The sequence below is a fragment of the Poecilia latipinna genome, unplaced genomic scaffold, assembly GCF_001443285.1.
Source record: "Poecilia latipinna isolate Pla-1442-1.1 unplaced genomic scaffold, P_latipinna-1.0 Scaffold323, whole genome shotgun sequence".
Lineage (NCBI taxonomy): Eukaryota > Metazoa > Chordata > Actinopteri > Cyprinodontiformes > Poeciliidae > Poecilia > Poecilia latipinna.
Window position 1 is genome coordinate 380,565 of NW_015112939.1, and position 15,934 is coordinate 396,498.

The 15,934-nt window shown below is 40.4% G+C and overlaps 1 protein-coding gene across 7 annotated transcripts; it reads left to right on the forward strand.

The window, feature by feature from the left end:
• The first annotated feature begins 4,030 nt into the window (after positions 1 to 4,030).
• On the forward strand, positions 4,031 to 15,895 carry LOC106949083 (YLP motif-containing protein 1). Of its 7 annotated transcripts, none has more exons than XM_015035107.1 (20): positions 4,031 to 4,902; positions 6,421 to 6,645; positions 7,061 to 7,099; positions 7,855 to 8,043; positions 8,144 to 8,703; positions 8,872 to 10,442; positions 10,527 to 11,769; positions 12,274 to 12,400; positions 12,546 to 12,693; positions 12,797 to 12,886; positions 12,982 to 13,159; positions 13,258 to 13,281; positions 13,384 to 13,544; positions 13,783 to 13,940; positions 14,022 to 14,084; positions 14,352 to 14,471; positions 14,590 to 14,766; positions 15,002 to 15,085; positions 15,190 to 15,273; positions 15,374 to 15,895. In XM_015035107.1, exons 1-20 carry the CDS (start codon positions 4,342 to 4,344, stop codon positions 15,473 to 15,475), a joined length of 5,904 nt encoding a protein of 1,967 aa, XP_014890593.1. In that variant the 5' UTR covers positions 4,031 to 4,341; the 3' UTR covers positions 15,476 to 15,895. The 7 variants fall into 7 exon arrangements, with proteins under 7 accessions (XP_014890593.1, XP_014890589.1, XP_014890592.1 ...); XM_015035103.1 differs by having other exon boundaries at positions 8,872 to 9,150; positions 9,190 to 11,769; XM_015035106.1 differs by having other exon boundaries at positions 8,872 to 9,150; positions 9,229 to 11,769.
• Positions 15,896 to 15,934: the final 39 nt, after the last annotated feature.

Genomic DNA, 15,934 nt, shown 5'->3' on the forward strand with positions numbered 1-15,934 from the left:
TATCATTAATAAAGGAAGACATTCAATTAGCAGCGAAATCTTGATTGCTGATTTTGTCACAACAGACTCCTTTTTTTTATTCATTTTTAAAAAATGTGAGAATGGCATGAGAAGAAGAATTAACTAATTTCATTAATCTAATTGTCATCGCTCTCAACCGTCCCACTAACAAGTCCAAATTAATATGATTAATCAATTTGACGACATACAAACCCATTCAATTACAGTTTTCAAAGGCAAGTGGGTGTGTTGGGGTGATAGGGAGGCGCAGCAAATGAAGGGAGGATGGCTTCTGAGCAGCTTTCTCTGTGAGGAGACCGGCCCACAATGTGGAAATCAAGAGAGGGCAATTAGTCATTTTGAATGGTAAACAAACGTTGATGAAATGTGGAGGGCGAAAGCGGCACCATTACTCTGACTTGTTTGGGAAATAAAATGTTGTATTGCTTTATGAAGAAAAAAATAATGGAATATCAACATTTTTAGCCATAGAAAACCAAATGTCAGTTGTTGTTTTTTTGCAACGAAAATAATCAGGTCTAATTCAAGAAATTAAATAAGTGCTCCGCTTGATTAACAGTCTCAAAATCCAATATCCCTGCATTGTATTTAAAACAGTAAAATAAGTTTATTAGCACTTCTGAATAATTGTTCAATGCATTAAAAATTGAATGCAACCTACTTTTGTAACCATTTTGGATCAGAGTTTGAAAGCACTGATCCAAAGTAAAGAAACACGTTATCAGTAGTTTATTTTATTAAATAGCTTTTCCCTCTGGTCCATTGATCTGGTATTTTTTATGTCAATTCAAAATCAGTCTTTTGTGTTAACTCATACAACTGGCCTTCTTAAATTTACATTTCTAGATGGATTATTCAGAGAGAAAAATGGTAGAAATGTGGTGTTATGAAGGCAATAACGGCATTAAAATAACAGCAATAAGAAAATAAGCTTTCTGTTACTACAGTTCAAAGAAACCAAAATTGTTAATTGTGTGTTTTTTTTTTTTGTTTTTTTTTTTACTTTATGCCTTCTAATAGCAGAGAAAACTAATCTCCAACCTCATCCACATTTTTGCACTTTAATTGTTGAGTCATGCTACTTATTGTGTGGCTCAAAGTAAAATTTGACACCGGAGTTTAAAAAAATGCACTATCAAAAAAGATTCATTTGAAACCTTTGATTTACTCGTCTATTCTGGTTGGATGCACTGCTAAGGTTTGACATTGTGGTATCAAGTCAGAGTCAGAGTCCAGGAGCTAATGTATACTCAGCCAGCTGTTATTAAGCCCTGACTTGAGTGGAATTTTTTTTCCCTTTACGTTCTCACCAGCTTTAGTGATGTAAACAAGCCTCCTAACACTGATTCACATTTGAGCCACAATGGATGCCTGTTGACTGCCTTTATCTGATTTGTATATTCCACATCGAAAGTGAAGAGAGTGCTGGCGCAGCAGTTTGGGTGATGTCCTTTTATGCACCCTGCCTTATCAGCCCTGCATCGCCCCTCTGCTAACCCATTTCTGATTGAGCACAGTGATTGCATTAGCTTTTATACAAGGAATAGTTCAGAGGAACCATCTCTAATTTAAGAATTGAGGTATTACATAGGAGACAATTAGACCGTGGTTCGATTGCCACGCTGAGGCTTAGATGCTGACAGCCAAGAGAGGGCTTTGAAATGTCATACCAATTAATCTATCCAGCCATCAAACAATTTTCTGGAAACAAAGTCGAGGGGGGTGCGATCAATCCGCATCACTTTTCTCCTCACCGGGTTATGGGAAAATTGATTTGCCAAACAAAGCATTTTAGAAGCAGTGCATGGACTTGTTGGGGGATCTATTAGCCTCCATTGAGCATTTTGTTTAACATAGGATTTTCATCACAGAGGAAACGCCGTGTCCTCAATATTGTGAGCCGCAACTTTACGATTGCTGATTTCTTTGCTCTTGCTCAGAAACCTTTAGAAAGTGCTGATTGTGATCAAAAGGACCCAACTTCCATTGCGTTTAAAGTACAATAATCAGCCTGACTTTGGTTTTATAATTGTTGCTACAACAGATTACAGGAGAGTAAATGAAAACTGTCGAAGCAAGGAAGCATGAATCCCTGGTCTAAGTATTTTTGTGTACTGTGAAGTTATCCTGCCATCCTATACAGTGTAGCTGCCTTAAGCTGTATCATGAATCCCTTGAGCAGTGTATTGTTCTAACTGTATCACATTGTGCCCGTCATGCTGTTTTAGAGAGGAGAAAGCTTCCTCTATGGGATTTCTCCTTCCCCCTTCCCCTGATAATCTATCTCTCCCTAAAGGCTAGGCCTCCCTGACCTTGTCTTATTCACTGAGGGCGCCTTAAGTGAAAGAACTGAGGCCTGAATGGACCATTTCTCCTCTTTTAACACCCCTTGAATGTCATTGGTGAAATATGAAGTCATTAGGCAATATTAAAACACTGCTGACAAACTAATTAACGGGAGACATTAAACAGGACCGGCTTGATTAATCCGCTTTAACGGTTCTTTTAAAGTGGTTCTGGTCAAAATTAAAACAGATTTACTGGTGATGTTAAGGAAAATTATTTTATGTGTATCAGGCCTCAAGGGCAACCAAAAGTCAGTGGTCTTTTACCTCCCACCACTCTGACTCTTTTGATAAACAAAGCGACTTTGAAGGCTCTTTTAAGCCGATCTTTAGGTATTTGACTAAACTTTACCCCAGACAGTATGGCAATTTGAAATTGGTATTCCTTATTGCCTTTTTTTCATGTACTTTAACTGTAGTTTTTGTTTTGTTTTGTTTTGTTTTGTTTTTTTTATTGGGTCAAGAGGAATTAGTACACCACAGTACACAACAGTTTTTACATTTGCATTGACTACCCCGGTTGTACGTTTTAGGTTATTCATATGTGATTAAGTTCTACAGTTTTACTGACCAATTGCATGTACGGATCCCAAACTTTTAAGCTTCAACCCACACGACAACCACAAATTACAACCCTTAATGTTACCGGTTGAACTACCCAAAACATTGGTAATTAGGCGGTCAAAGAAATTTGTATTGACAACAGACACAACCTTTAAAACAGCACTGTTTGTATATTATTTCTTGCACCAATTATGAGAATGAAATACTTTTAGCAAGTATTTAAAAATTGAGGGAAATCATCTCAGTTACCAGCAATTAGATATTTGGGTTTAAATTACTTGGATAACACATATATTTTTTTTTATAGATTGGTGATTTAGTGTTTAATTCGTCGGCAGTAATTATGATCATCCTGTGTCATACTGGTGTGAACGTTATCAAAATAGACTTTTGAATATCCATGGAAATGTCTCCATCTAGTGGGAGAATTGTATAATGCATTTAGTCTAGTGACAAAGCAGGTAGGACACCTACAGTTTATGTAATCGTTTGACTTGATACACCTTTTTCTTGTTCTGTTACTTTTTATCTGCTGGGACTGTTCAGCCATTTGTAGGTAAACTGAATATGCAGTTAACATTGCATATTATCACTGGAAGTAATTTACACTGTTCTAACATACATTATCTAATACTAGTATTGGTTACCATCCTTTATGTTGTGAAAATATACCTTTCTAAATAACATTAGTTACTAAATAACATCACTGCAAAATACTCATATTTCGTCTTTTTTAAAATTCTTTAATAGAATGGTTATATAATGTTCAAAAATAAATCAAATGTTATAATCAGTCAGTACCCCTAGCCTCTTTAAGAAGGTCTTATTGATATTTTATAATAATCCATGATACTAGTTTTTTGTGATGTTCCCTTTTGCACCTCATCCACGCATGCTTCACGAAACAGCCATGATCCACCGTAAAAAAGAACAAATCAAACAAAGCTTTTCATTGTTTTACGTGACGGTATAAGTAAGATAAAGGCCAATATACACGAGTAAGAGCTTTTACACAAAAGGTTAGCAAGGGATGACAATTTTAAAAAATATATTTTAAAAATGTTTTCTAAGTCCTATTATAGGAAACGATCACGTAATGAGTGACGTATTTCCGGTTTCAGCTGCGTGCTCCTGTAATAGTCGGCCATTCAACGACACAAAGCGTCTCTAAACGTATCAAATATTTTTTTTGTGTGAGATTTCTAAACTGTCTAACTGGTCTTGCAAGCGATAACAATTCATTTTGTTTTTGTAACCTAATTAACTGTATCGCTGGTCATAAAATGAATTGACAATGTAGCTATTTTCTTCTGAAGAGCGGAGGTCGACGCTAACTGCTAGCTTTGTTAGCCACTCCAGGGCCTTTAGTGCATGTAATCACGTTGGCCTTCTGTGGCTTTGTTTTATAAAAATGTTTCCTTCTTGGGGGAATTACGGGGCTCCTCCGCCGCAAAGCTTCGGAGGACCTGGCCCTCGAAAGCCTCCAATCGGAACAGGTCAGGCTCCTGGTGGTTTCGGCGGCTACGAGGCCTCCTCTAGCGGCTCGTTGTTCTCCAGCCTTCAGGAGCAGCACCGACAGCAGATGCAGCAGCTCCAAATGTTGCACCAGAAACAGCTACAATCCGTGTTACACCACGGTAACAGCGGCACTGGGTTTGGAGGTGGACTGTCGGGTGGGTTTAACGCGGCCCCGCCGTGGCATTCAGAAGGACCGGGCCAGGTAGAGGGCGCTGAAAATAGTCAGCAGTACATTATGCAGGAAAAGACTCCGGTTCAGACACCGAGGGGACCCCTACCACCTAATCAGGGCCAGCAGCCGCAACCTCCACCGCAGCCGCAACCAGCGGAGTCCAAGCCGATTCCTCCACCGACGATTCCTCCACCACCCAAGTCGCAGGAAAACATCGGCGCTCCAGTGGCCAGCAACACAAACCCGTCCAGCACGAATGATAACAAATCCGTACCTTTACAGGTAATGACTTAAAATTGGTGATATTGTTTTGGTTTGAAACAAAGACTGCATTATTTTCAAATTGGACAAATAAGTTAAAATCCTGAAAGTTAGCTTTAAATTATTTTACATTTTTGATCCAAAACATAGAGGCAAATTAAGATTGGGTATCAGATGACAAGATTTAAGTCTATAGTTGCTTCAAAATATGTGGTTCCTGTTGGCGTCAGACAACAACAAAAAGTTATAATGGGTAATGCTCTAACCAACACTGGGGGTGTTATCTGCAGAACTGAAAGAGATATACAAAGAAACTAGCAACTCTGCTCAAGTGGGGTCCATTTCAACAACTCTCTCAAGTTCATACTTGTTCCTCTGAAGTTAAAATTGCCTGTTTTCTCAATATTTTTAACAACACTGTTTTGTTGAATGTATGAGCAATTGCACAAAAATCAGCTTGGTAAATATTTCAGTGTTGCTCCAAAGAAAAGTAAGTGACAAAGATAATAAAAAAAAAAAGTTTAATGCGCCTTTATTTGCAATTATAAGGCTTGATGTGTACAGAAATAAGTCATCAAAGATAATTAACCCTTTTATAAATAAAAAAGTAAGCAAAGAATTCTATTGAAGAGTTGGCTAAAGTTTTCTAAAACTCAAAACCAAGTTAAATTTAAATGGCAATGGTTTTAAGAGTCTTAATTACATAGCATAATAGCATATTACATTGCTAAAGCAGAAGCCTGTTTTGGAAGTGGTTTGTTTAATGAATGCTTCGTCTTGTCTTTTATTTGTTTCTTACCAGTTAAAGTAAAAAAAGAGAAACTACAACTTTGGTGCAGTCTTTTCTGTCTGCTTACATGTTTGAAATCTAAAGTAGTCAATAAAATTAAAATTTTATTTAAGATAATTTTGGTAAACAAATTGCTAAAAATGTGGCTGTTGGTTGTCCTTATTTTTATTTCTTACTCTTATTGGTTGTTTTTGAAAATTAGGAATGCGTTTCAATCATAGCAAAGTAAATATGGTTGACCTGTAGCTACTGTCAGTGTTATTGTACACATGCTCCCTGGTGGATAGGCTTAACAGTGAAGCATCTTGTAAGTAAAATTATTTTTGTTCAAGTTAAATTCAAGGGTTTAGAGCAGGGGTGGCCAAGTCCAGTCCTCGAGAGCCACCATCCTGCAAGTTTCAGATGCATCCCTGCTTCAACACACCTGAATCAAATGACTGGCTCGTTATCAGGCCTCTGTAGAGCTGATCCCGGTCTGTTGAAGTAAGGATACTTCTAAAACTGGCGGGATGGTGGCTCTCGAGGACTGGACTTGGCCACCCCTGGTTTAGAGTGTGAAAGCAGCTTTACCCATAATTGATTTCATTATTTATTGTGTTGAAAATGTCCAAAAGCAACTGCCAAAAATGTGAGACATACTTTCTTATAAGTAAGACATCTAAATTCTGTAAGCAATAACACATCTATAAGAATGAAGAAACGGCATAATCCTCACCTACTTTGTTTTGTGATGCTGTTGTTTCTATCAGGATCAACAGAATGTGTGGTACAAACAGCATCTTCAGAATTTACAGAAACTGAGGCAGGAGAAAGCCCAGCAAAATCAGACAGCAGGCAATGCCTTTCTAACGCCGCAGCCACCCAGTCAGGCAATGCCTCCTCCCCCTCCCTCAGAACCACCAAAAGGCACACCCCCGCCACCGCCACCAAGAGAAGAACCACCTGTGCCACCCCCACCTCCTGTAGAAGTAGCGGTACGTTTTCCTACACTTGTATTGATATTCATAAATTATCTCTATCAGGTTTACAAAATGATTTTTTGTTAAGTTCTTGTTTGAGAAGTTGTGTAAGGCCCTTTTAGTGATGCAGTTAATACTGATCATTTGTTCTACAGTTTTTCTTGTTTCTCTTTTAGTGTAATGTAGTATAATGTCATGTAAATGCAATGAAATTCTCCAATGTACTATTTAAGTTTAATTGATTTTACCTCTGCACCAATTCACAGGACCCTTTTTCACGCATTTATTATTAAACAGCTAACATGCTGATGAGTAATTTTGAAATAGTTTGTCCCACATTTGCCTTTAAGAACATATTAAGATATGTTTTTTCAGGAGAATGTAAATGCCTCACAGTCTAAATTTATATATTGTTTGCATAATTTTACAGAGTGCAAATGTAGGAAACTCACCTAATTTTACAGACACAGTAAGTCTTACTGCCCATTTTCCCCATAATTTTTATGCCCATGCATATTTTGCCTCAGTTCTCATAATGTTTGCCATATTCTGAGTAGGGTTGGGTTGCAAAATTTTCACATAAATTGACATTACCAGAGACATATGTTTTTTTACACAATTTTGCTAAGTTGAACCTCTATCTGTTGAGGTGAAAATTTACCAGTGCTTCTTTGACCAGTTTGAAAGATGGGAAGCATTTTTGTGTTAGGAATGATTAGGCATTAGAAAATCTTTATATAGGATATTTTAAGCTTTTCAAGTGTGCAGTGTTGCCTTGCTCCAAAATATGACATGCCCAAGTATATTTAATGGTGACTTTGATGCCACTAATGTCAAATATCTAAACACAGTGTCAAATACAAGACACTGATGTGCACATTTAGGTTTGGCAACCAACTGCACTGTAAACATACCCAGCCCTACTTTTTAACACAATCCAACAATCCAAATCTTTTCATTTGTCTTCCATCTTATGTTTGTGATATTGTAGGTCTCCACCCATAAGCAATGTATTTTCCAGTCTAGTTGTTTATAAGCTTCAACAATGTTTAAGATGTGTTTTGTTAGCTGCTTTTAGTGGGTGATCTCAATGGTGCTTTGACTTAACTTTGAAATATTTATTTTCATTGTAAATTGCACTCTGTGGTTCTACAAATATATCAAACATGTGTTAGATATAAAACAATATGCTTACCCCTAATCTTTGCTTGATTTTGTTTGAAGCCTGATGCTCCAAAAGACCCAGAGGAGGCTGCTCGTCTTCAGCAATTGCAGGCTGCAGCAGCACAATGGCAGCAGGTGCAACAGCAGAGAGTTAGCTTGCAATACCAAGCTCTCATGCAGCAACATGAAAAACTTCAGCAGATTCTTGAACAGTATCAACGACTGATTCAGCAACCTCCAAACCTGCAGGTTGGTAAAAGCCCAACATAACGTCAGCTTACATTTTCTGCTGTTGTTTCTTTGCTTATTTGTAAATAGTGCTTAAAATCAATTTTTGTTTCTATTGCAGACAATGTCTGCGGAACTGCAGCTGAGGCACTATGAAATGCAACACCAGCAGTTCATACCTTTATTCCAAAACTGGAATAGTTCTTTTGCTTTGTGGCATGAACAGTTTCAATCTTATCCTCACAAAGACCAGTTGCAGGACTATGAGCTCCAATGGAAGCAGTGGCAAGAGCAGATGAATGCTACCAATGCTCATCTTCAAGAGAGGGTGGCCACTATTACTGCTATGGTGCCATTTGCCTCAGGCCAGTATGGTGCTATGATGGGACAGCTTGGCCAATACCCTGGACAAGATATGCCATTGCAGCAGCAAGTAGTGAACCCTGGTGTCCAACCCACTGTGGTTGGTGCTATTGCCACTGCTCCAGGTCCTGCTGGTGCCCCAGCTGCAAGTACTACAGGTGCTACAGCTCCAGACCAACAACCTCCTATCTTTGTGGCACATTCAGAATCATCTGATGGACCCCTTGTACAAGGAAGTGTTCCTGGTGGGGTTGGAGTCATACCCCCTGGTCCTTTGACTATGCAAACATCAAGTTTCAATAGCATAAGAGAACCAAGGTCAGTTGTATTTGTTTTGTTTTTTACTGGTATTTATATATTGACGTGGGACTGACATTTAACAACAATTTGCAAATATTGTTTTTCTATATTTTATTAGCTGTTTATAAATATGAATATTTGTTGTTAAGCAACATTAAATTAGTTTTATTTTCTTAATGATGGCAGGCCCAGCAGATTTGACCAACCACCACAAGGTTTTGATGGGCCCCCTACGTTCGACCAATCACAGCAGCGTTTTGATGGTCCTCCAAGGTTCAACCCACCACGTCAACGATTTGAAGGCCCAACATTTGATCAACCACGGCAGCATTTTGATGGTCCGACAAGGTTTGACCAACCACGTCAGCGCTTTGACGGTCCATCAAGGTTTGAACAACCACGACACCGTTTTGATGGCCCCCCAAGGTTCGACCAGCAACGTCCTCGCTTTGATGGTCCCCAAAGGTTTGACCAACCACGGCAACGCTTCGATGGTCCCCAAAGGTTTGACCAACCACGGCAACGCTTCGATGGTCCCCAAAGGTTTGACCAACCACGGCAACGCTTTGATGGTCCCCAAAGGTTTGACCAACCACGGCAACGCTTTGATGGTCCCCAAAGGTTTGACCAACCGCGGCAGCGCTTTGATGGTCCTCCGAGGTTCGACCAGCCACGGCACCGCTTCGATAATCCACCCAGACATGACCAGCCTAATTTTGGACAGCAATCTAGATTGGATTCCTCAAGACCCCCTTGCCCTCCACCACGTTTTGAATCTCCTTCAGCCCCTCAGTTAAAACAGCAGCAGGGTCCTGAACCTAAATTGGAGACCGACATTCAAAATCCTGCAAGTTCAGATTCAACAACCTTGCCAAAAACACCTGCTCAACCACTGTCTAACAAAGATGAAAGTATACCTAATAAGTCAACAGCTGATGACTTGACAGATGATAATTTGCTTGGATCAGATGGCTTTTTTATTCAAAATGATCCTATTCCCCAGACATTAAAAAGTAAGAAAGAGTCTGAGGAAGCAAAAAATAAAAGTGTCACTGATGATAGCAATAAAGACAAACCTAGTACATCAACGAAAGACTCTGGTTCAGTATCAAAACCTCCACCACCTCCACAAAATTCCCAAAAGGACGATGGACCAATGATAGACAACAAAAAATCAATTAAAACGACTGCTGGAATCCAACCAGAACTACAAAGTTCAGACCAGTTGGCACCAAAACCAGAACCTCCAAATCTACTTCCTGGCAGGGGACGTGGCCAGCCTCCACTGCGTGGACTTGGGCGTGGACAATTGGGCCCTGGCCAGTTCAGAGAACATAATATTGCACAAACTGAGGAGGGGGTGGACGAAATGCCTTATGACTACATTCCACCGGAGGAAGATGCAGAAATACCTGAAGAGCAACAAGACTACTGGCAAGATCCTTCATATCAGGGGTTTGGCGAGGATGAATCAGAGGTGCGTCCTGAAGACACATGGGTCCCAGAAGAACATTACTTTGAAGAGGAAGAGTATTATGAGGAGCCAGTGGGACCATTTATGGGGCGAGGTAGACCCCCATTGAGAGGAGGGCCCCCAATGGGGCGAGGAAGACCACCCATGGGCAGAGGATTTCCTCCCATGGGGAGAGGTGTACCACCCATGGGTAGAGGATTTCCTCCCATGGGCAGAGGAGTACCACCCATGGGCAGAGGGGGTCCGCCCATGGGTAGAGGAGGTCCACCCATGGGTAGAGGGGGTCCACCCATGGGCCGAGGGGGTCCACCCATGGGCCGAGGAGGTCCACCCATGGGCCGAGGAGGTCCACCCATGGGCCGAGGAGGTCCACCCATGGGTAGAGGAGGCCCACCAATGGTGAGAGGTGGACCACCCTTTAGTAGAGGAGGCCCACCAGTAGGTAGAGGAGGGGCACACATGGGAATAGGGGGTCCAGCAGTTGCTAGAGGAGACGTAGATGATATGCACTGGGCAGAGGCTGAGTCAGCAGAGTGTTCTGAGGAAGGAGAACCCTACTGGGAAGAATGGCAGCCTCAAATGAGAGGCATGAGACCCCCATTTCCACCTGGTCGTGGTCGTCCTCCACGTGGGCACCCTGGTTTTATGCCTCGAGGCCGAGGAGGTCCACTTCACCCTATTCACGGTGAAATGGGTCATGAGCCTGTAGGTCATGAAATGGAGTTGGATGATGCCAACATGGATCAGTCAATGCACCCAATGTACCACGAGCACGACCCATATGGCCATCCAGGGCATCCTGATGTAGGAAGAGGCAGGCGACGCATTCCACCTCCGCCCCATGAAATTATGGATCGCTTAGAGGAGCCTTTGTATGAAGGAGCTGAAGGAGATTCTGAATGGTACCCTCCACGAGGCCCTCCAATAACTCCACACGAAATAATTGACAGGGGAGGAATGAGAAGACGACCTATGGGTCGAGGAATTGCAAGGGGAATGTGGCGCCCAGGTCCACATCATGAGGGATATGAAGAGGCATATAAGGAGGACCAAGCTTTGGATTATGATCGAGGTGAGGGTGAGTACCGCCGGCCTCCAGCTCCAGAGTTTCCACCTGAAGACTATCGCCATGAAGCCAAGTTCCGTGAGGGGGAGTGGGACAGAGATCGTCCTCTTCCTGAAAGAGAGTATCCTCCCCGCATGCCGCCCCCACCGCACCTCAGAGAGGAACGCTGGGATCCAGAAACAGAGAGACGTCGCTCGTATCCATATGATGAAAACGATAGGGCAAGGGGAGAGCTACGAATTCTTGACTATAGGGATGAGCCCCCATACAGACTGGATGAACCGCCACACCTGCGGGCTTCAGACTGGGATAGACCTTCTAGGCGTTCTCCATTACCAGTGAGGACATATCCCGATTATGGTGACCTTAGACCTCAGTATGAGGAGCGCAAGGAAGAGCCACCACCTGCTGGATCTGCAACAGACTTGCCTGGAAGCTCAGTTGAAGCAGCAACCCAAGGAACAAGCGGGGCAAATGTGCTTGCCCTTTCTCAAAGGCAGCATGAGATTATCCTGAAAGCTGCTCAAGAACTTAAGCAAATAAGGTAATTTATTGTCTTCTATTTAATTTTATTTGTTTGAGAATATGGTAATGATGAGTGGCTGACTGGCCCAGAATAAAAATCCAGCCTAAAAAATGTAATTTGTTTTAGGAGCTGTGATCACTCTAAAAAAGCTAACTGGTTTGGCTAAAAACCTAGCTCTCAGTTTGATTGACATAAACTCTTGTTTGAATACATATTTGAATGCCAAGTGGCCCAGAGACCTCTCCACAAAGCAGGAAGTGGACTGTAGCACATCAGACATTTTGTGTTGTTTCCCTCAGTGGTTATTGGTGAAGCACCACCACAGAACAGGGGGGTGAGGTTTTTCAAACAATATGGTTCATTTGGCACAGAGCAGAGTGAAAGCAGACCAAAAATATAACAAATGTTGCAATTTTGGTCCTGAATTGACCTGAGGATGACAGCATTACAGAAACGCACTGCAATCCCTCATGCTGAGGTGGCAACTATGAACTTGGCTTGTTTTTTTTGTTTTTTTTAAAGGGAGTTGCAAGAGGGAAAGACCCCTAGTACTGAAAAACCACAACCTGCATCCAGTGACCTTCTGACAGAGCTACCTGCAGGTCTCCTTGGCTTGGAGATCCCACCAGATGTTAGGAATGTTTTAAAGGTAATTGAGAGCTACCTTGTTATTCAGAATCACTTCTGGTTGTATGAGAAATTTAATAAAGGAAAGAAACTTAATTCCCTTTAGTTTTTTTTACCTTACTGTTTGATGTAAGAGCTTTGAAAGTAATGACATCTTTTCTCACCAGGGTATGAGTGCTGCTGTTCAGCCAGCTGCTCCTGAATCAGCGTCTTGGGAAAGCAAACCTGCTGCTGCTGTAGATTACCAGTCGTCACTGTCTGCTTCAGCCAAACCGCCAGTAATTCCTAAAACGGTCGATTATGGACATGGGCATGGTATGTCCTGAAAAACAAATACCTTAATTGATACTTTAGAGACATATTAGGTGTTAAATCGGTGATGCTGGTGTAATGACATGTGCTGATTGTCATTTTTCAGAGCTCGGGGCAACTGTAGAGCGGATTGCATATGGTGAGAGAATAGTATTAAGACCTGACCCAATCCCATCAGATCGCCTCTATGATAAAGGTAGGGTTCACGTTGCAATAATTTTCTCATCATTTTTATTAAGTGTTGATTTTTTAAACTCTTTAACTGGTGTTTTCTTTAAACTAAATTCCTAGAACCACTCAGTCTCAGAGATTCCTACAGCCGAGATCCATATTATGACCGGCGACCAGACCCCTATTTGGATCGCCGGGAGTACAGCAGAGAGAGGGAGTTGTACCGAGATGCGCCTCCTGAATATGAAAGAGACAGATATGAGAGGGATCGCTATCATTCACGGGAAAGAGATGAGAGGTATGTCCTTTGTTGCTGAATATTCAACCTTATTTTCTGTTTTAAAAAATTCCAGCTTCTCTACTTAAGTGGTATTATTTTTCTGCTTTTTATTCAAGCACACATACCTTGGTTGAAGAAAGGTACCATCAAATCGTGTCAGATGTCTTGATTTGTCTTGACTCTGATGGTTTGAAGTAAGAAGGATATAATAAAGAAATTAAAAATGGTCATTTTATGTGCAGGTCTCCACTACCTCCTCGAGCGGCATACAGGGAAAGAGACAAGGAGCGAAGTGGCAGTCGTGACCTAGACGACTATTATGGAAGGCCTGGCTATGACAGACCTCTGTATGAGCGCTCTGGACCAGACCGCATCGGGCCTGAGCGTTACAGCTCGCCTTACTGTACGTTGGACACACATATGTTAATTAGCATTTCTTATTCAGCGTTTTCATGCATTATTAAAGCATGTGTTTATTTACAATTTTAGTTTGAACAATTTTTGGGGAGTAATGAATGTAACTCTGAAGGTTAAAGGATTTCTTTAAAATGTTACAAATACTTGGGCCTAATACAGCCAAGTAAACTTTCAGGTATTAATGAAATTTTTGAATTTGTTGAAATGGAAATATTGCCATTCAGTGGAAAGAAGAGGTTATCCAGAGGACCGAGGACCACACTCTGCCGCCCCACTGCCTCCTCCACCAACACCGCCTCCTCCTCGAGTCGAGAAGAAGCCTGAAATTAAAAATATTGATGACATCCTCAAAGCACCTGGCAGATTATCTCGACCTGAGAGGGTATTAATTAATTACTGCAATATTCATTCATGTAACATTAACATATATGAGCAAGGACTTAAGAAAACTGTATTTTAACAGATTGTTATTATAATGAGGGGCCTCCCAGGAAGTGGAAAAAGCCACGTTGCAAAGCTTATACGGGTATGTAATTCTGTTTTTTAATACATAAAAAAAAAAAAATGTGTATCTCAGTAAATTAGAAATATGAGTTTATTTCAGTAAGTCAGTTCTAAAGTGAAAGTTGCATGTTTTATAGATTGAATACACATATTTCAAGTGTTTATTCCTTTTATTTTTGATCATCAATATTTTCATTAATTGACTTGTATTTAGAGGAAACAAAAGATTACATAAATGGCTTTATTTTGGTTACAAACTAATTTTGAAAATCATTCGAAATTTATTTAGGACAAGGAAGTTGAATCTGGTGGCGCACCTCCAAGAGTTCTTGTTCTGGATGATTACTTCATGACGGAGGTGGAGAAAGTTGAGAAAGACCCAGACACCGGGAAGAGAGTCAAAACTAAGGTTGGTCTGGTGCACATGAGATCAATCAAACTGTTTAATCTGATGGATTGTGATGAGTTTAATCAGAATTGTTTTTGGTTTAGTGTAAATGATGAGGTGCTCAACAACTGTCTTTCAGGTTCTTGAATATGAATATGAACCCGAGATGGAGGATACCTACAGGAGCAGCATGCTGAAAACATTTAAGAAAACTCTTGATGACGGATTCTTCCCTTTTATTATTCTGGACACCATTAATGACCGAGTGAAACATTTTGAACAATTCTGGAGCGCAGCCAAAACAAAAGGCTTTGAGGTGAGTTGTTTCAATTAGTACATCTTCTAAATGGAGACACATGCTACAAATTAGCTTACTCTATAAGCAAGATGATACAAGAATTGGACAGCTGTTTTATTCAGTTTGTCTATGTTAATGTGTGTCTCTGCCTATCAAATAAATCTAATAAATTAGATTAAAAAAATAATCAAAAGTTGTTCAGTTTGGTTCCTGCTGAAAAAAAAAACAAAACTAACTTCTCTTCCATTTCTAGGTGTATGTAGCTGAAATCACGGCTGACACACAAACGTGTGCAAAGAGGAATGTCCATGGGCGCAAGCTTAAGGATATAACAAAGGTTAAAATGATCACTTCTTTGATCTCAAATACTAAGATAGTTAAGGCAACGTTCTCATATCTTTGGCTGAAACAATTATTTTTAATGGACTTTTTTATATGCAGATGTCCAACAACTGGGAGTCATCTCCTCGTCATATGGTGCGCCTGGATGTGCGATCCTTGCTTCAAGATGCTGCCATTGAGGAGGTAATTCTTTTTGTTTTAGTAGATTTTTTTACTGCTGGAAGTTGAAACCCTTTTTGTCAGTGACTTTCTGAGCTAAACTTTGATTTGCTTGACTTTTTAGGTTGAAATGGAGGACTTTAACCCCGAAGACGTTCCCCAAGAAACCAAGAGGGAGGAGGAAGAAGAGAGCGATCTGGTAGGACAAAAAAGCTCCACCTCTTAGCCACATATTTTCATGTCTGCTTCTATTGAACAAAACATACGCAGGATTAATTGTTTTCCAGATTGATCTGTAGTGTTGGATCAAACAAAAACGGATGAAATCCCTAAGACTAAGAAAGCACTGTAGTTTTAGTTTATTACTGTTTTAATGTTTCTAACTTTATAATGATATTTAAACACAATTTGCATCAAATAGATTTCCCCCTTAATGTAAGATTCCAGTACATCACAGTAAAACATAAAACTAAACCAATGAAAATTGATGCTATCAAACCAAGAGTTGAAAAACATACTACTAAAATGTCTTAGTATTATCTCTTTACAATGTAAGATATAGTGCAATCTACGCATAAATACTGTTTTTGTATGTTTATACATCACAATAATTTAAACCATTAATGAAATGTGGTGGTCAGCTTTGCACTGTTGTAGCTTAAATGCTTCATTGTTTAATTGCTTC